At 35.1% G+C, this 16,537-nt stretch overlaps 1 protein-coding gene across 3 annotated transcripts in view; it reads right to left on the minus strand.

Moving 5' to 3' along the window:
* Window positions 1-16,537, minus strand: part of KLHL1 (kelch like family member 1) — a 376,595-nt gene that overhangs the window by 263,815 nt on the left and 96,243 nt on the right. For all 3 annotated transcript variants that reach the window (XM_081547214.1, XM_081547212.1, XM_081547211.1), the window contains one exon: window positions 4,949-5,085. In XM_081547214.1, coding sequence (XP_081403340.1) covers window positions 4,949-5,085 — 137 coding nt within the window. The remainder of the gene's footprint in view (window positions 1-4,948; window positions 5,086-16,537) is intronic.

Raw genomic sequence — 16,537 nt, forward strand, 5'->3', positions numbered from 1 at the left:
GAAAAATATTAATTAGTGAAATTCATAACGCTCAAGAAATAATTTCTAAAGTTCTATAGATCTCTAAGTTTCTAAGTAATTTGAAAGTAGGATAATGAGAAAATGCAAACATATGTTTTCTTCTCTGATCCCTTCCTTTGGAAGACATCCTATACAATAGTTTCAGAACAGCCTTGACTTCATTATCCCAAATCATAGGCTTTACTGTAGATTAAAAAAATAATACCTCAGATCTCTTTTCTAGATGAGTACAATTATAGAATAAAAGCTCTACATGAGGGAACATGTTTAAAAAAATTTTTTTTAAGTTCATTTGATGCTATACAACTGAGAATGCCAGTAAGTGGATGGTAATACATAGATCTTACCAGTTTCAAGAACAAAAGTAAAGAGCTGCTTCACTCCAATAAATCTATTAATTACCAAACTTGTTTAAAGGTTTATGTCATTTTAGTGTTTCAATGTATGTTTCATTTTGTAGTCCCTAGTGTGACCATCTTCAGACAACAAGTGCTCAAATATTTTTAACCAAGTTATTGTTTGATTTTGAAAAACTTATATATCATTAGCTTGCAAAATTACATACTCTCTGGATTTAATTAAATATTCAAACTTTAAATTTAAGACACTGTTTTAAGGGCATTTATAACATACACAGTTACTAAATAGTCTTTTGTTCTGTATGAATGACTAAGATCACACTCATATTTCCTAATTTAAAAAAATTAAGAAAATTCAATAGAAAGTTTTAAAAAGAAGAAATCAAAGTTCATCAAGAATTTAGAAAGGCAATAGGAACTCTCTTGTTATATATATAATTATTTCTAACACCGGTATAAAGTTCATTTCCTTTTTATTCCTGAACTATTATAGATGTAAAAAAAAAAAATGACCTTATAGTGACTTTTATTTTAAGTAGCTAGTTTTGATACTGCAATAATTGGTTGTTATTTTTATAATTTATATCTTTACCCTTCATATTTTCAAGAGCATTTTCTTTAATGTTGTCAACACAAAGAACTTACTGGCTTTTTTATTCTATCTTACATATTGCTAGTATTAACCTTTATATTATTATATATTTTTCCTTTAGAAGAAATTCTAATTTCATTTGAGCTATTATCCAGCAGTCCCTTATTTATTTATCCAGGTCACTCTTTCCGATCACTAGGGGAAAAAAAAAATCTCTAAATGTTTGCTTTGGTTCTTAATGAAACACTGCCATACTCCTGATCCCATTCTTTCTCATTCTAATTTGATGGATTAGGAAAAAAGATAGGTAAATAGAGAGAATGTCTCCTACTTCTTACAGATTTTACCACATGAATTCTTTAAAGAATGTTTCCTCTTTGTTCAAGTCAAAAATTATTGAACTTTATAATCATTGAAGCTTATCTCAGTTAATTCTTCCAAGGAAGTTTACCTATTCACTCTTAATTTTTTAATGAGATTATAAAAATAGCTATACACAGTTCTTTCAAACCTAAAAGACTCTCCAGACCTCAAGGAAATTTTATCTGTTTAAATCATAAAGTACTCTTACCCATCTCTACTGGATGCAGAACTAGACAGCTAATAGTTAAGTGTCAATTCTTGAGACAGTTGAACCTCCTTAGTTTCTCTGAGGCTAACCAAACTTCAGAATTCAAGAAAATATTACCAGTCAGATGACCCTTTAAGGATCTCACTGCTCATTCATTCTTTCTCCTTTTCTGAGATGTGTTTATTTTTAGCCTTCTACAAAGGAAAGCCTTAGAGATCAGCTAGTTGGCTAGCTAAATAGACACATACAGAGATACCTCTTAGTCTTTCTTTCCTGTATCATTGCTTACTTGATCTCTACTGTTGTTATAACTTCTTACATTGTATATATATATTTTAAAAACAAGGTACATACTTTCTATTATGGCTAACCCCCAATATTGTGCAATATTATGATGCAAATTATTTGCTCATCTAGCACATTTCTATAACAACTGGAAATTTATCAACCATGAGGTAGATATGGATATATTAATATGAGTAAAGACCAGAGTGGCAGAGGTAACCAAAAGGCAGCTTTGTATCTGGTCTGCCCTCTACAAAGCAGAGCCAAATCTGGGTCATTACATTCAGCAGGGAACTTTGAAACACCTTCCAACTTTATGTTGCACAATGATAAGTGTCTTTTGACCTAGTTTTTCGCTCGAGGAATGCAAGGCTTCCAAGAAGCCATAGAGGCTGTAAGTGTTGGATCTATGTCTTTATGTTCCTAGAAGGATTTCTAAAATGCTAGCTTCATGATTCTTCTCTTTCTAGGAAACAGCGGTGTGATTATGTTATTTATCTCTTGTTTGGAAAGTCAGCAATCTTTTATATCATTATATCAAGCTGCATGCAATTTGAAATCAAACAAGATGGTCTTAAAGTCCCCTCAGCTTTACTAAAATTTAGACAGGCTACTTCTTGACTTGAGGCCTTTGATCTCCCTTTTCTTGGAGCATTTGCTTTAGAAAACTTGTAATTATAAATCTTCCTCTACCTCTTTGAGACGCAAATTATTAAAAAGAAAAAAACTGGCTTCTTGCCAGTTTTACAACAGGAAGATTTTTCTCAAGAACCCGAAAGCCATTTCTTTGAAAAGCCAACATCATAGGGGGAACACATGTAGACCCATGGCTGATTCATGTCAATGTATGGCAAAAACTATTACAATATTGTAAAGTAATTAGCCCCCAACTAAAATAAATAAATTTATTAAAAAAAAAAACCTTAGAGCTAAAATATCAACAAAAAGATCTTATGACTTCTATAATCATAAATAAAATATAAAACAATAAAAAAAAAAAGAAAAGCCAACATCAAGGGAACTAGCACTCGTTTATCTCTATTTTTGTGGAATGGAAAGAGCAGAATTTGAGTGGGCACCTTGCTTCAAGTTGTAAAACTACCTTCTGTCAAAAAGAGGAGAAAGTTTACTTTTCCTCCAGGTAAAGCCAATAAGCAATGATCTGTGTTCTCTTTTGCCCCAGCATCTAAAAATATTCCCCTAACACTTTGTTGGGAGAAGGCAATGGCACCCCACTCCAGTACTCTTGCCTGGAAAACCCCATGGACGGAGGAGCCTGGTAGGCTAAGTCCATGGGGTCGCTAAGAGTCGGATACGACTGAGCGACTTCACTTTCACTTTTCCCTTTCATGCACTGGAGCCGGAAATGGCAACCCACTCCAGTATTCTTGCCTGGAGAATCCCAGGGACAGCGGAGCCTGGTGGGCTGCCGTCTGTGGGGTCGCACAGAGTCAGACACGACTGAAGCGACTTAGCAGCAGCAGCAGCAGCAACCCTTTGTTTCAGCAAAATTAAGACTGAATTCTGATCTCACTCCCCTGTTGCAACAGCCTTGAAAACCGATGTGCTTACCTGATTAACTTTGTCCACAGCAATATTTGCTTTGACAAAATGTAATTTAAAAGTTACTGAGGCTGGAAAATGTTTAAGTCTTTCCATCACATTGTTGCCTTGAGATTCAAGTACCCAGAACATGTGTATTTTTCTTTCCAAAGAGGTTTCTTTTACTGAGTAAGTATAACATTAATGTAGTAAACTTCTCTCTTTGAGAAGCTAAATTCTCCAAGAGAACAGATTCCTACTAGTTCCATAGCATCTGGTTCTAGTGGCTAATCTTCACAATGTGGTGGTTTAGTCACTAAATTGTGTGTGACTCTTTTGCAGCACCATGGATTGTAGCCAGCCAGGCTCTCCTGTCCATGGGATTTCCCAAGTAAGAATACTAGAGTGGGTTGCCATTTCCTTCTCCGGGGATTTTCCTGACCCAGAGATCAAGTTCATATTGTTGGTGAATTCTTCACCACTGAGCCACCAAGAAAGTCTGATCTTCACAATGCCATCTCTCATTTCCCTGTAACCAGAAGTACTGCAAAAACACAGCTCCTTAAATTAGGGTCTTGCTGCTTTGGTAATCAGGCTCTAACTTCTCTTTCTTTCTTCATTTCATACTATGATCAAGAGTTATGGAAAAATGAACTACCTGTCACTTCTAAAAATTTTACACCAATCCATACTATTTGCCTTTGCTTCTATCACAAGATTTTAGTATAATGTGTTCCCTTCTCTTACTAACCTAGAAAGTCATTTAAATGTTTTAAACAAATATGAGTCATAATAATGCTCTGAATAGCAGGTTTTATGCCCTCTAATTTCCTCTTAACATTTGGACTTCTATCATATTTATCCCTTATCTAACTTTTTAACTCCACTTGGACTGTGAGCTTCTGGAGGGCAAAGACATGGATTATTCATTAGTTTATTCTCCAGAGACACAGCAAATACTTGTACATTGAGTAGCATTCAACAGTTGTTTGCTAAATTGGCAAAATTATTTGTGCTAAATATAATATGGTGCAAAGGCCAACAAAAGAACATAATAGATCATAAAAAAGAAAAAATGCTTAAAAAATTAGCCATTTTCACAATTCTGAGTGTCCTCATTTTCCTTTTTAAGCTGTTGGCAAGTCCACATTAAAGTGTCTGTGAAGGTTTTAATGTTGAAATAAACATCTTATAAGAATAAAATAATTATTTGAATCCATCATTTCCTAAAAGAAAGAAAATTATAGTTTTTCTTCCTAATACTCTAAGTTTGAACATAAACAAACTCATATTTAATAATTAATAATCTCTTTCCTGTCTTCTAAACTCATTCCATTGACTATTATTATAAACCAGTTTAAATTATATGTGGAAGAGAGTAGAGCATTTATATATAATGTACATTGTTGATCTCATTGACAAAGGAAAATGTGGTCTGATTTTTCTGTTAGTGTCTCAACTGGAAAAAAAAAATGACTGATACAAGCTAAGCAGTTTTTCTTTTTTAGCTTTAAGATATATATTAAAATTCTAAGATTCACAAGATATTAACATAAAATTATAATCCTTTTACTGTACCTGTATATGCAAACTGGACAAGGTCCCAGAGGGCATTGGGGTCTATGCCTTCCATTTTGATCTCCTCTTGCTTGGCTTCACAAACATCACTTGTAAACATGGCAGCAAAATAGTCAGAGACTGAGCTCAGAACAAGCCTGAAAGAGTCACAGGATCTTATTTAGGCCATGAATGTGTCAACAAGAATGCAATGAAGGACACTATCTGTCTATGCATCCATCCATCCACTCATCATCCATTATGTATATATACATATGTATGCATCTATCTATCTATTTATTGCCTTATGAAGTATACTTTAAAAAGCTGATTTAGAAAATTCTCCTCCAACCTTTGGTCACAGAGTGTTGTCTTACATTTTCTTCTATATTTTTTAATATATATATATTTTTTCTTTCAAATTTAAGTCATTCATCCTTTTGGATAGGATTCCAATTTTATTTTTCTCTACATACTCATCCATGTTTCATAAAACTACTAAAGAATTTTATTTGTCCCGGTGAATTAATGGTCCCAACTATATTTCAAATTTGATTCCTGAATGTACTGTGATCTGTCACTGACTTTTTTTTTCTTATTTTCCTGTCCTTGTGCTAATACATTTTAGGAAAAAGCTATGATTTCATATAGTCTTTAGAAGCAGTGAAACAAATCCTCCCTATTTATTTTTACTTTCATTTAACTATTAGTGGAGTTTTATTCTTCATATGAAATTTAATGCAAGCTCTTCAAATAAGTTAAATGGAATTTAATTAAAATGCATTGAATTTCTAATTTAATTGGGGATAGTTCATATATTTATTACCAAAGTCATCCAATACAAAAGTATAAAATATCTCTCCATGTGTTCAGAATATCGTGTCTTTTTATTCAAATTTATTTTTTTCTAAAATTATCTTGTGTATTCTTTTTAGATTCTTACATAATCTAGAGTTTTGTTAGTATTATGAATAATAACTTTAAAAAGTTACTTTTTTGCTGATTTTTGTTGACGTAGGATTCATTAGTTGAAACTTTCATGGATCTATCTCTTATCTGGCATATTTACTGTATTATCTTAATAGTCTTTCGATTTAACTGCTTTGTCTCCTAGGCAGATGATTTAATCATCTGCTAAGAATCTTGTTTTGACCACTTCATGTCCATTCTCCATAACTCCTTTCACTATGATTTTCTTTCAGGTTCATATAGGACTTCAATGCTGTGTTAAACAGTAGCCATGTTGGGAGAGAAAATTTGGGTTACTTTCTATCTTAAACAAGTCACATCTAGACTCTCTGTAGGATGCTTGCTAAATTTTTGTTGTATGAGCTTTACCAAGTCAGGAAAGCCCATTTAATTTTTAGCTTTGCCAAACAGATTTAAAATATGTAGATGCTAAAATTCATAAAATGTCTTTTTTTCTGAATCAAAATTATCATTAGGACTTTTCTATTTAAAGTCATGAGAAATGAACCTGCTATTTTATTTTCTTGTTTTTCCCTATTTGACTCTTGAATAAAGATTATACTAGCCTTTTAAAATGAATTGGCAGCTTAAAATCTTCTAAATTACGTATAACTTATGGAAGAAGTAAATAATTTTTCCTTTAAAATGTTCCAGAGCTTACTTGAATAAAATCGTTGTTGGCCTATTTTGGGAAAAGGTGACATATTAGCCCAATTTCAAAGATTAAATTAGCTACAAGCTTTTTTTATATACTCTTTTTTTTCTGCATTAAGGTTTACATTTCTCAAGAATTAGCCCATTTTATCCCCAGTTCCTTGGGGCTCCCCTGGTAGTTCAGCTGATAAAGAATCTGCCTGTAATGCAGGAAACTCTTATTCAATTCCTGGGTTGAGAAAATCCCCTGGAGAAGGGATAGGATACCCACTCCAGTATTCTTGAGCTTCCCTGGTGGCTCAGATGGTAAAGAATCGGCTGGCAGTGTAGGAGACCTTGGTTTGATCCTTGGGTTGGGATGATCCCCTGGACAAGGACATGGCAACCAACTTTAGTATTCTTGCCTGGAGAATCCCATGGACAGAGGAGCCTGGCAGGCTACAGTCCATGGGGTCACAGGGTCGGACATGACTGAGAGACCAAGCACACAACCAGTTTCTAAAATTTACTAATGTTTATTGTTAAAAAATTATATTTAGGTTAATTCTACCTTTCTATTCAATTATATTTCCTTTCAATTTGCTCCGTTTAGTCTTTTGGGTTTATATATTTATTTATTAGTGTCTTTTATTTCATCTCATTCATTTATATTTTAACTGCTTCTTTTTTCTTGCATGTATACGTGATTTTTTTTTTTAAGTGGTTGCTTTTAAATAGGGGCCAGAACTTTTTCTACAAAGAGTCAGTTATAAAGTAGTTTAGGTGTTAAGAATCATACATACATTCTCTAGGGCTTCCCTAGTGACTCAGTGGTAAAGAATCTACCTGCCAATGCAGAAGACACAGATTCAGTCCCTGGGTTGGGAAGATACCCTGGAGAAGGAAATGACAACCTGCTAGAGTTTTTTGCCTGGAAAATTCCATGAACAGAGGAGCTCAGTGGGCTATAGTCCACGGGATCACACAAGAGTCAAACGGAATTTAGCATCTCAGTTGCCCATAACAACATATACTATCACATTTTCCTTTAAGAAAATTCAATCAATGGAAAATGTGAAAATTAATTTTAGCTCACAGTCCATATAAAACCTACCTGCATGTCAGATGTGGCCTCTGCACTTAAGTTTGCTGACTCTGTCTAGAGATTACACACTAATTTTTAACTAGTAACAGTCTACTGTCAAGTAAAATTGCACTGTTAGGTTGGTGCAAAAATAATTGTGACTTTGCATTGTTGAACTTTGCTGTTTGATACTGAAATACATGCTTAAATAAATGTGGTTATGTTATACACCATTTTAATGTGTATCTCTCACTTTAGTTTTATTTTTTGCCAATGACTTTTTACTTGTATTTTATTTTATATTTATTTTAGGCTATGGACATGATGTCAGACAAAAAGAAAATTTCAGAGATTTTCTTTTATTTTTTAATTCAAGTTCAAAAGAAATCATAAAGCAGTGGAGACAACTTGCAACATCATAGTGCTTTTGGCCCAGGAACTGCTATTGAACATATAGTGCAGTGGTGGTTCAAGAAGTTTTGGGAAGGAGATGAGAGCCTTGAAAATGAGAAGTGTAGTGGCTGGTCATTGGAAGTTGACAATGACCAATTGAGAGCCATCATCAAGGCTGATCCTCTTACAACTACACGAGAAGTTGCCAAAGAACTCAACATCAGTCATTCTATGGTTATTTGGCATTTGAAGCAAATTGGAAAGGTGAAAAGGCTTGATTAGAGGGTGCCTTATGAGTTGATTCCAAATTAAAAAAAAGAAAATCTTTGCTTCAAAGTGTTGTCTTCTCTTATTCTATGCAATAACAATGAATCATTTCTTGATTGGATTGTGACATGAATTGAAAAGTTAATTATATTATGACAACCAGCTCAGCGATTGAACTGAGTGAAAGTGTTAGCTGTTCCTTGAATCCTACTCTTTGCAATCCCATAGACTGTAGCCTGCCAGGCTCCTCTGTCCATAGAATTCTCCAGGCAAGAACACTGGAGTGGGGAGTCATTCTTTTCTCAGGGAATCTTCCCTACCCAGGCATTGAACCCAGTTCTCCTGTACTACAGGCAGATTCTTGACCATGTGAGCCACTTGGGATTCCCTGGTTAGACCAAGGAAAAGCTCCAAAGCACTTCCCAAAGTCAAACTTGCACCAGGAAAAAAAAAAAAAATGTCACGGTCACTGTTTGCTGCTGGTCTGATCCACTACAGCTTTCTGAATCCTAGTGAAACTATTACATCTGAGAAGTATGCTCAGCAAATCGATGAGATCCACTAAAAACTGCAATGCCTACAGTCAGCATTGGTTAACACAAAGGGCCCAATTCTTCTCCACTACAATGCCTGACCGCATGTCACACAACCAAGCTTTAAAGTTGAAGAAATTGAGCTACGAAGTTTTTCCTCATCAGCCATATTCATCTGACCTCTCTCACCAATCAACTACTATTTCTGCAAACATCTGGACAACTTTTTGCAGTTAAAATGCTTCCACAACCAGCAGGAGGCAGAAAATACTTTCCAAGAGTTTGTGGAATCCTGAAGCATGGATTTTTACCCTACAGGAATAAACAAATTTATTTCTCATTGGCAAAAATGTGTTGATTGTAATAGTTCCTATTTTGATTAATAAAGATGTGTTTAATCCTAGTTATATTGATTTAGCATTTCCTGCATTTCCTTTTGTACCAATCTAATGCTTCATGAACATTGCAAGAACCTTGCAACAGCATAATTTTTCTTACTCCTTACTTTCTTCTTGCTCAGTCAAGAATCATTTTAAAGAATATATGAAAGTGAAAATGAAAGTCACTCAGTTATGTCTGACTCTTTGTGACCCCATGGACTGTAAAATTCATGGAATTCACCAGGCCAGAATACTGGGGTGGGTAGCCTTTCTCTGCTCCAGGGGATCTTCCCAACCCAGGGATTGAACCCAGGTCTCCCGCACTGTCAGTGGATTCTTTACCAACTGACTTATCAGGGAAGCCCAAAGAATATATGTGTGAAAGTAAAAATTACTCATGATTTTGTTCTAAAGAAAGATAAAGATACTGAAGGGTATCAATACCCTTCAAGTGAAAGAAGCTTCTTTAGTATTTCTTATAAAGCATGTCTGATGATAATAAATTCTGCTAGTTTTCATCTATATAAAAATATTTTAATTTAGCTGCATTGAGAATATAAAATTATTTCACTTGATATAGAATTCTAGATTGAGAGAATTTTTTTTTTAGAGCTGCTGCTGCTGCTAAGTCACTTCAGTCATGTCCGACTCTGTGCTACCCATAGACAGCAGCCCACCAGGCTTCTCCGTCCCTGGGATTCTCCAGGCAAGAACACTGGAGTGGGTTGCCATTTCCTTCTCCAATGTATGAAAGTGAAAAGGGAAAGTGAAGTTGCTCGGGCGTGTCTGACTGTTCACGACCCCATGACTGCAGCCTACCAGGCTCCTCTGTCCATGGGATTTTCCAGGCAAGAGTACTGGAGTGGGGTGCCAAAATTGATATTCTATTATGATCAAGACTCCATTGTTTCTAATAGAAATGATTTTGCATTCTTATAATTGTTTCCCTATTTTATAATTATTTCCCTATATTTGTTCCCTATAGGGAACAATTGTTCCCTATAATTGTTTTCCCTATTTTCCCTATTTTATTTTCCTTTATCTCTTATTGTTCTACTTTTTCTCAGGTTATTTTAGGATTTAGAGTTGGCCTATTATGGCTTAAGCTAAATAGATGTGGTTACTTTGTTATTCTTCTTACCATTTTCTGAGCTTCCTGGAGAGGTGGATGGATTTTTTCATCAAATTTAGAAAATTATCTGCTAATTGCACCTCATTTTTTCATCCAATTCTTCTTCTAACTCTTTTTTGGACTTTAATTCTATGTATGTTCCAGTAACTGAGAGTACCTTACATGTTGTTGAGTGAGATCAGTTTACACCCCATTTGTCTTTTGCTTTGTGTTTTATTGCAGAAGACTTCTAGTGAGTCAACATTTTTTCCAAGTCTCTGTTAATATCAACTTGAATTATTTATCATATTCATCTTTTTCTATAGATATTTTAAATTATCTTTCATAGTTGCTTTAGTGGCCTTGTTTCCAGGTTGAGTTGACTGATTTTGCTCTTGACCATAGATTTACATTCTCCAGGCTTTCTCCCATGTATTGTCTCAGTTGTAAAGTGGACATTGTGGTCAACTTACACCATTAAAATAAAAGAAGAAGACAAGAAGAGAATATTACTTTAGTTTTTAGTTATTTTTAATTTTTATTGTTTTGCCACAACTTTTTGATGGCTTTAAAAACATGCAGCTATTTCAATTTTCTGATGATTTATTGTTTCAATGATTGTTAAGATTTTTGTATACTTTAAAATCCCAAGTAGGAATATATTTTAAGATGAATGAGTAAAATATTTGACAATATGTTCTGATTCTAAATGAATAGAGAACTGTAAAAAATAAAAACTGAAAACTGAATTGTAGTTAAGATGTGTGTTTAAACAGTTGTCTGAATTATCCCTGAAGCTATTTTTTGTTTAAAGTGGATTAAAATTAGTGATATCAGTATAACTTTATGATTTATAGTGTTTATGATTCATAAGTTTATGACTTTTTTCAACTAAAAAAAAAAAACCCTCAGTATATACTTCATGAATTTAGGGATGTGATTCATGATTTTAACTACTAATATTAATAACCTAATGGTAGCATGTTAGAAATATTTAAAATTACCAGTTTGCTACATATTTAAATGGACAGTTAGTACCTAAACATGTTAAATATAAACTCTTTATATTCCCATAGGTGACAAAATAATTAAGATACAAATAGCTTTAAATATTTGTTACACACTGATTAGATAAATCAGTGTTAATCAGTTTTATCAAAAGAACTAAATATAACTGAATACCAAAGTAAACTACCATAAACCACAGATATATATATATATATATATATATATATATATATATATATGAAAAATAAGAAAAGTAAGCTTTAAAAACATGCCTGGAGCATAAGAAATATATTGACATAAAGTTAGCCAGTTAACCAGTTTAAGTATATAAGGGCTTTATTTGCAACCAGGCAATGTCCATGTAGAGGAAAATATTACAAAACCTACAGAATTCTATCTTAAATAATGATATGAAATCTTCTCCATCAGCTATAAAATACAAAATACTGCTAACTCAGTAAGAGAAGTATAGAAAAGTTTATACTGCATTTAGATTTAGTGACACATAAAATTTGAATTAGATGTTAAAAGAGGAATGCAATGCATAACAGAAAGTAATATCTTCGTAGGTGAGTATATAGCTTCTATTAATGCAAGAGAAGCAGGAGCAAAAACTGCATACATAAGTGAATGCCTGCAGTCATTCTGGAAAAATCTCTTATTGAGGTCACTACAAATTTATTTCCTTACAAAGCTATTAAATCTGTCTAAGTCCTGCTCCAGGTTATTGTGGAGTTTGACACTGTGGACTTCCCACGCCTTCTCTAAATCCCATTTTAGCTAAGGCAGTGCAGACTTCCTTAGCCCGGTTTTCCTCAAATTCTTTGACTTTTCTTACTCTTATTTCTTGACCCTTTCACTGCCTCCAGTTTTTTTTCCCTGGGGTCTCTAAATTTTGGCCTTAACACTCACTGTTTCAGAACCATGTTTGAGCATGGGCTTAATTATAACATTTATTGCGGTTTTAATCTAGCATTTTATCTAGAAAGCCTATAGAAACTGCTCACTAGATATCCCAGTAGCATTCTGGTGTGCTCTCAACTAAACTCAGAGTATTTAATGGGAGGGCTCTTTTATTGTTACTTCCCTGGTTCTACTTGGTGCATCACCAATATATTGAATTTTCACAGTATCACAAAGTCATCACTTATGTCCTATGGCTTTGTTGCCTATATAAATATGACACAAGATCCATCTTTCCTCTTGAATTGGACTGTATGGTTCTTGTGTCCAGACCCCTTTTATGAGGTACACCTATGTTTCCAGCACCAGTGATATTGATACCTAACTGCTCCCAGTTGCCCTTTCTGTGGAGACCAATTGCAGTTTGTCTAACAGAAGCTGCCTCCCTCTATGTGCTCTGGCTACTCTTACCTCATCTCCCAAATTCTACAACCTTCCCAACTCAGCCTGTGAGTGGGTCCAACAATGATGACTAATAGAACCAAGGTGTGAAAGCTGTCCCTTTTCCTCAGGGTATGACTAGGAGTTAAAGATGAAATGACGGACCCGCTGAGACCACATCCTGGATTTGCTTCTTCTTCTGCCCTATCCTGCTCTTCTGAAAATACCCTGCACACCTGAATTCCAGTCTCCACTCTGCATCCAAAGATCCTGACTAATGACACTGTTCAAAGTATTTCTCAATTCATCTCTTTTTCAATGTTTACATAGTCCTCATTTCATGCCTGGATTAAGTATAACAGCTTCCTGGGGCAGTAGCTAGTTTTTGCTCTGCCCATCTTTTGTACATTTTCTAAACCTGTACCAGTTTTCAGAGCTGTCTTTGTAAATTATGCTAAGCAGACTATTGTAGTTGTTAAAGCACTACTTCTATAGACAGACAGCCTGGGTTTGAATTTATTTCCACCACCTATGAAATGCATAATTTGGGTGAATTCTTAATTTCTCCATTCTCTATTCTATGAGAGAAAAAGTGGAAAAATAATTTTCTTCCTTTTCAGGACAAAGTGGGTTAGTATATGAGATGTAATTCAAATGGGGCTTGGCAGATAAGCAACAGAGTGAGTGTTAACTAGTATTGTTGAAAGTAAAAGTGTTAGTCTCTCAGTAGTGGCTGACTCTTTGCGACCAGGCTGTAACCTGGTGGGCTACAGCCTATGGGGTCTCAAAGAATCAGACATGATTGAATGACTAAGCACAGCATTGATTTGATTATGTTACTCCCCTATTCAAGCACCTCTGTGAACTTTTAATTGTACACATAATTTCAAATGCAAACCTCTCTACCAGATATCAAGGTTTATGATAACCACATTTGCCTTAATTTTGTAGCTTACTTTCTATATTGCTCCACGTTAGCTAAGCTCGTACATCATAATTTTCAAAACCGCAAATTCTTTACTTTTCTATTTTCCATACTATTCAATCTAAAATAGCATATTTGTTCTCTTTCATTAGGCTGATTTCAATTTCTCCTAAAAAAACTTTTATAATACTCTCATATAGTACTCATTTCTTTCATTGTCTCTTGTATTTGTAATCAAAGCCATATATTTCAACTGTAGTTATTTACAAACACAAGTACCTTGTCCTATGGGTTATTCTTTCCTCTTTAAGATAGTTGGAAGCTTCACAAGGAAAATGAGCGTGTTTTATAATTCTTTTGCATCACCAGCAGGGCATAGACCAATGCTATAATATGTTTGATAAACATCTGTTTTAATTAATACAAGGAAAGATGCTTCACTGATTGCTGTATATTCACAGTAGGAATAAAGAAGATATTTAAATGATATCTAAACAATGGGAAAAAAAAAAGTTTTCAGCTTCTTTTATCTCCCCTAGCTTAGTTTTGTTGAGATAGTGTTGATATGTGCTGTGCTGTGATTAGTCTCTCAGTCATGTTCCACTCTCTGTGACTGCATGGACTGCAGCCCGCCAGGCTCCTCTGTCCATGGGAATTCTCCAGGCAAGAATACTTGAGTCGGTTGCCATGCCCTCCTCCAGGAGATCTTCCCAACCCAGGGATCGAACCCAGGTCTCTCGCATTGGAGGCAGATTCTTTACCATCTGAGACACCAAGGAAGCTTAAGAATACTGGAGTGGGTAGCCTATTCCTTCCCCAGAGAATCTTCTCAACCCAAGAATCAAACCAGATTCTCCTGCATTGTAGGCGGTTTCTTTACCAGCTGAGCTACCTGTGAAGCCCACTGGTGATATATAATGTGTGAATGTGATACATATGTATACTGTGAAAATATTTACCATAATACTTTTATAATTGTTATAGTCTATTGATGAATTGACGCTTTTATCACTATATAGTGCCCATCTTTGTCTCTTGTTATGATTTTTGGCTTAAAGTCTATTCTGTCTGAAATAACCATAGCTACTGTGATCTCTTTATTTTCGTTTGCTTGGAATAACTTTTTCTATCCCTTTACTTTGAGACTATATGTATGCTTAAAGCTGAGTCTCTTGTAGACAGAATATAATTGGGTCTTAGTTTTTAAGTCATTCAGCCACTCTATGCCTTTGTATTAAATAATTTAATCCAATTATATTTAGAATAATTACTGATAGGTAAGGATTTATAATGTCATTGTATTGTTTTCTGACTGTTTTGCTGATTCCTTGTTTTTTCCTTCCTTTTTTGATATCTTTTCTTGGGGATTGATGATTTTCTAGTGTTATGCTTTGATTCTTTTCTCCTTTACTTTTGTGTATCTGTTGTAAGTTTGTTTTATGATTACCATGAAATTTACATAAAATAGTCTATGAAAATAAGTCAATTTTATGCTTATAACTTAATTTCAATCTCATACAAATACTCTGACCTTTTATTCCCACTTTCTCACCCCCCCATATTTTGTTTTGATGTCACAATTCACCTGTGTTACACTGTGTATTTATTAACTAATTATTGTAGCTATAGTTATTTTGAACACTTTTGTCCTCTAACATATATATTAAAGTGATTAACACACCAGCATACTGCAGTATTGGATTATTCTTGTGGCTAGCGTGGCAGTAGAGTAAGCTTGGGACTTGGAACCACCAGAGTCTGCTTGTAAGGTGAAAACTTCCGGGCCAGTCTGAGGGTTTGTTCTGCCAGAGCAAGTTTCTGTTGCAGAGACAGCAGACAGCCTGGATCCAAGGGCAAGTGAAAGGGAAAGTCGCTCAGTGGTATCCGACTGTTCACATCCCCATGGACTGTACAGTCCATGGAATTCTCCAGGCCAGAATACTTGAGTGCATGGCCTTTCCCTTTTCCAGAGGATCTTCCCAAGCCAGGGATCGAACTCCAGTTTCCCGCACTGCAGGAGAATTCTTTACCAGCTGAGCCACAAGAGAAGCCCAGATCCATGGGAACCAACTTAAATTTTGGATCCACAGGGACAAGCCTGGCACTGGAGCCTGGCGGCACAAGGGGGTGGCCCAACACTGGGAAAGATAAAAACCTGGATCTTTGGTGGTTGGCCTGGTTGGGCCAGCCAGAAGCCTGGGTTCAAGGAACCTAGTCTGGGTTGAGGGGCCCTCACAGGCATCCTGTGTCCACAGGAGCACTTCCGGAGCCTAGTGCAATGGGGTTGCCTAGAGTTACCGAAGCCAGCAGGCACTGGGATCTTTCTTTTTTTTTCTTCTGAAGTTTGTACAGAACTATTATAATTTATTTTGCTCCCATCAAAGAATATCTATAAAATAACTTTCCATCAGTAGAGATAAACATTACTGTTTGCCTACTCTTGAGTATTAATATCTAAGTTACTTATGAAAGTAAATATGTTTATAAATATAGCAATTCCCACTTTTAGCCTCAACTATTTCCATAATACTAGTGCTCAGTAAAGAACATTAGAATGATAAATATATTCTTGAAATAAATAAATACACTGTCAAGTGGTAGTCACTCAGTTGTGTCCTACTCTTTGCAACCCCATGGACTGTAGCTGCCAGGCTCCTCTGTCCATGGAATTCTCCAGGCAAGAATACTGGAGTGGGCTGCCACTCCCTTCTCTAGGGTATCTTCCCAACCCAGGGATCGAACCTGAGTCTCCCACATTTTGGCAGATTCTTTACTGTCTGAGCCACCAGGGAAGCCCCTGCAGGAAAATGAAAATAGAATATGTTGCTTCCTGAGATACCCGATATTTTGGTCTATAGAGCAAGATCCTTTCTTCTCTATCATATATCATTTTATTTTTCCCTTAAGAATTTATTTGATTTTGAAATGTTCATACTAAGAAGTTCAAAGCATATATATGTTTA

This window comes from Giraffa tippelskirchi, chromosome 12, assembly GCF_054371585.1.
Source record: "Giraffa tippelskirchi isolate mGirTip1 chromosome 12, T2T-mGirTip1v1.2.pri, whole genome shotgun sequence".
Lineage (NCBI taxonomy): Eukaryota > Metazoa > Chordata > Mammalia > Artiodactyla > Giraffidae > Giraffa > Giraffa tippelskirchi.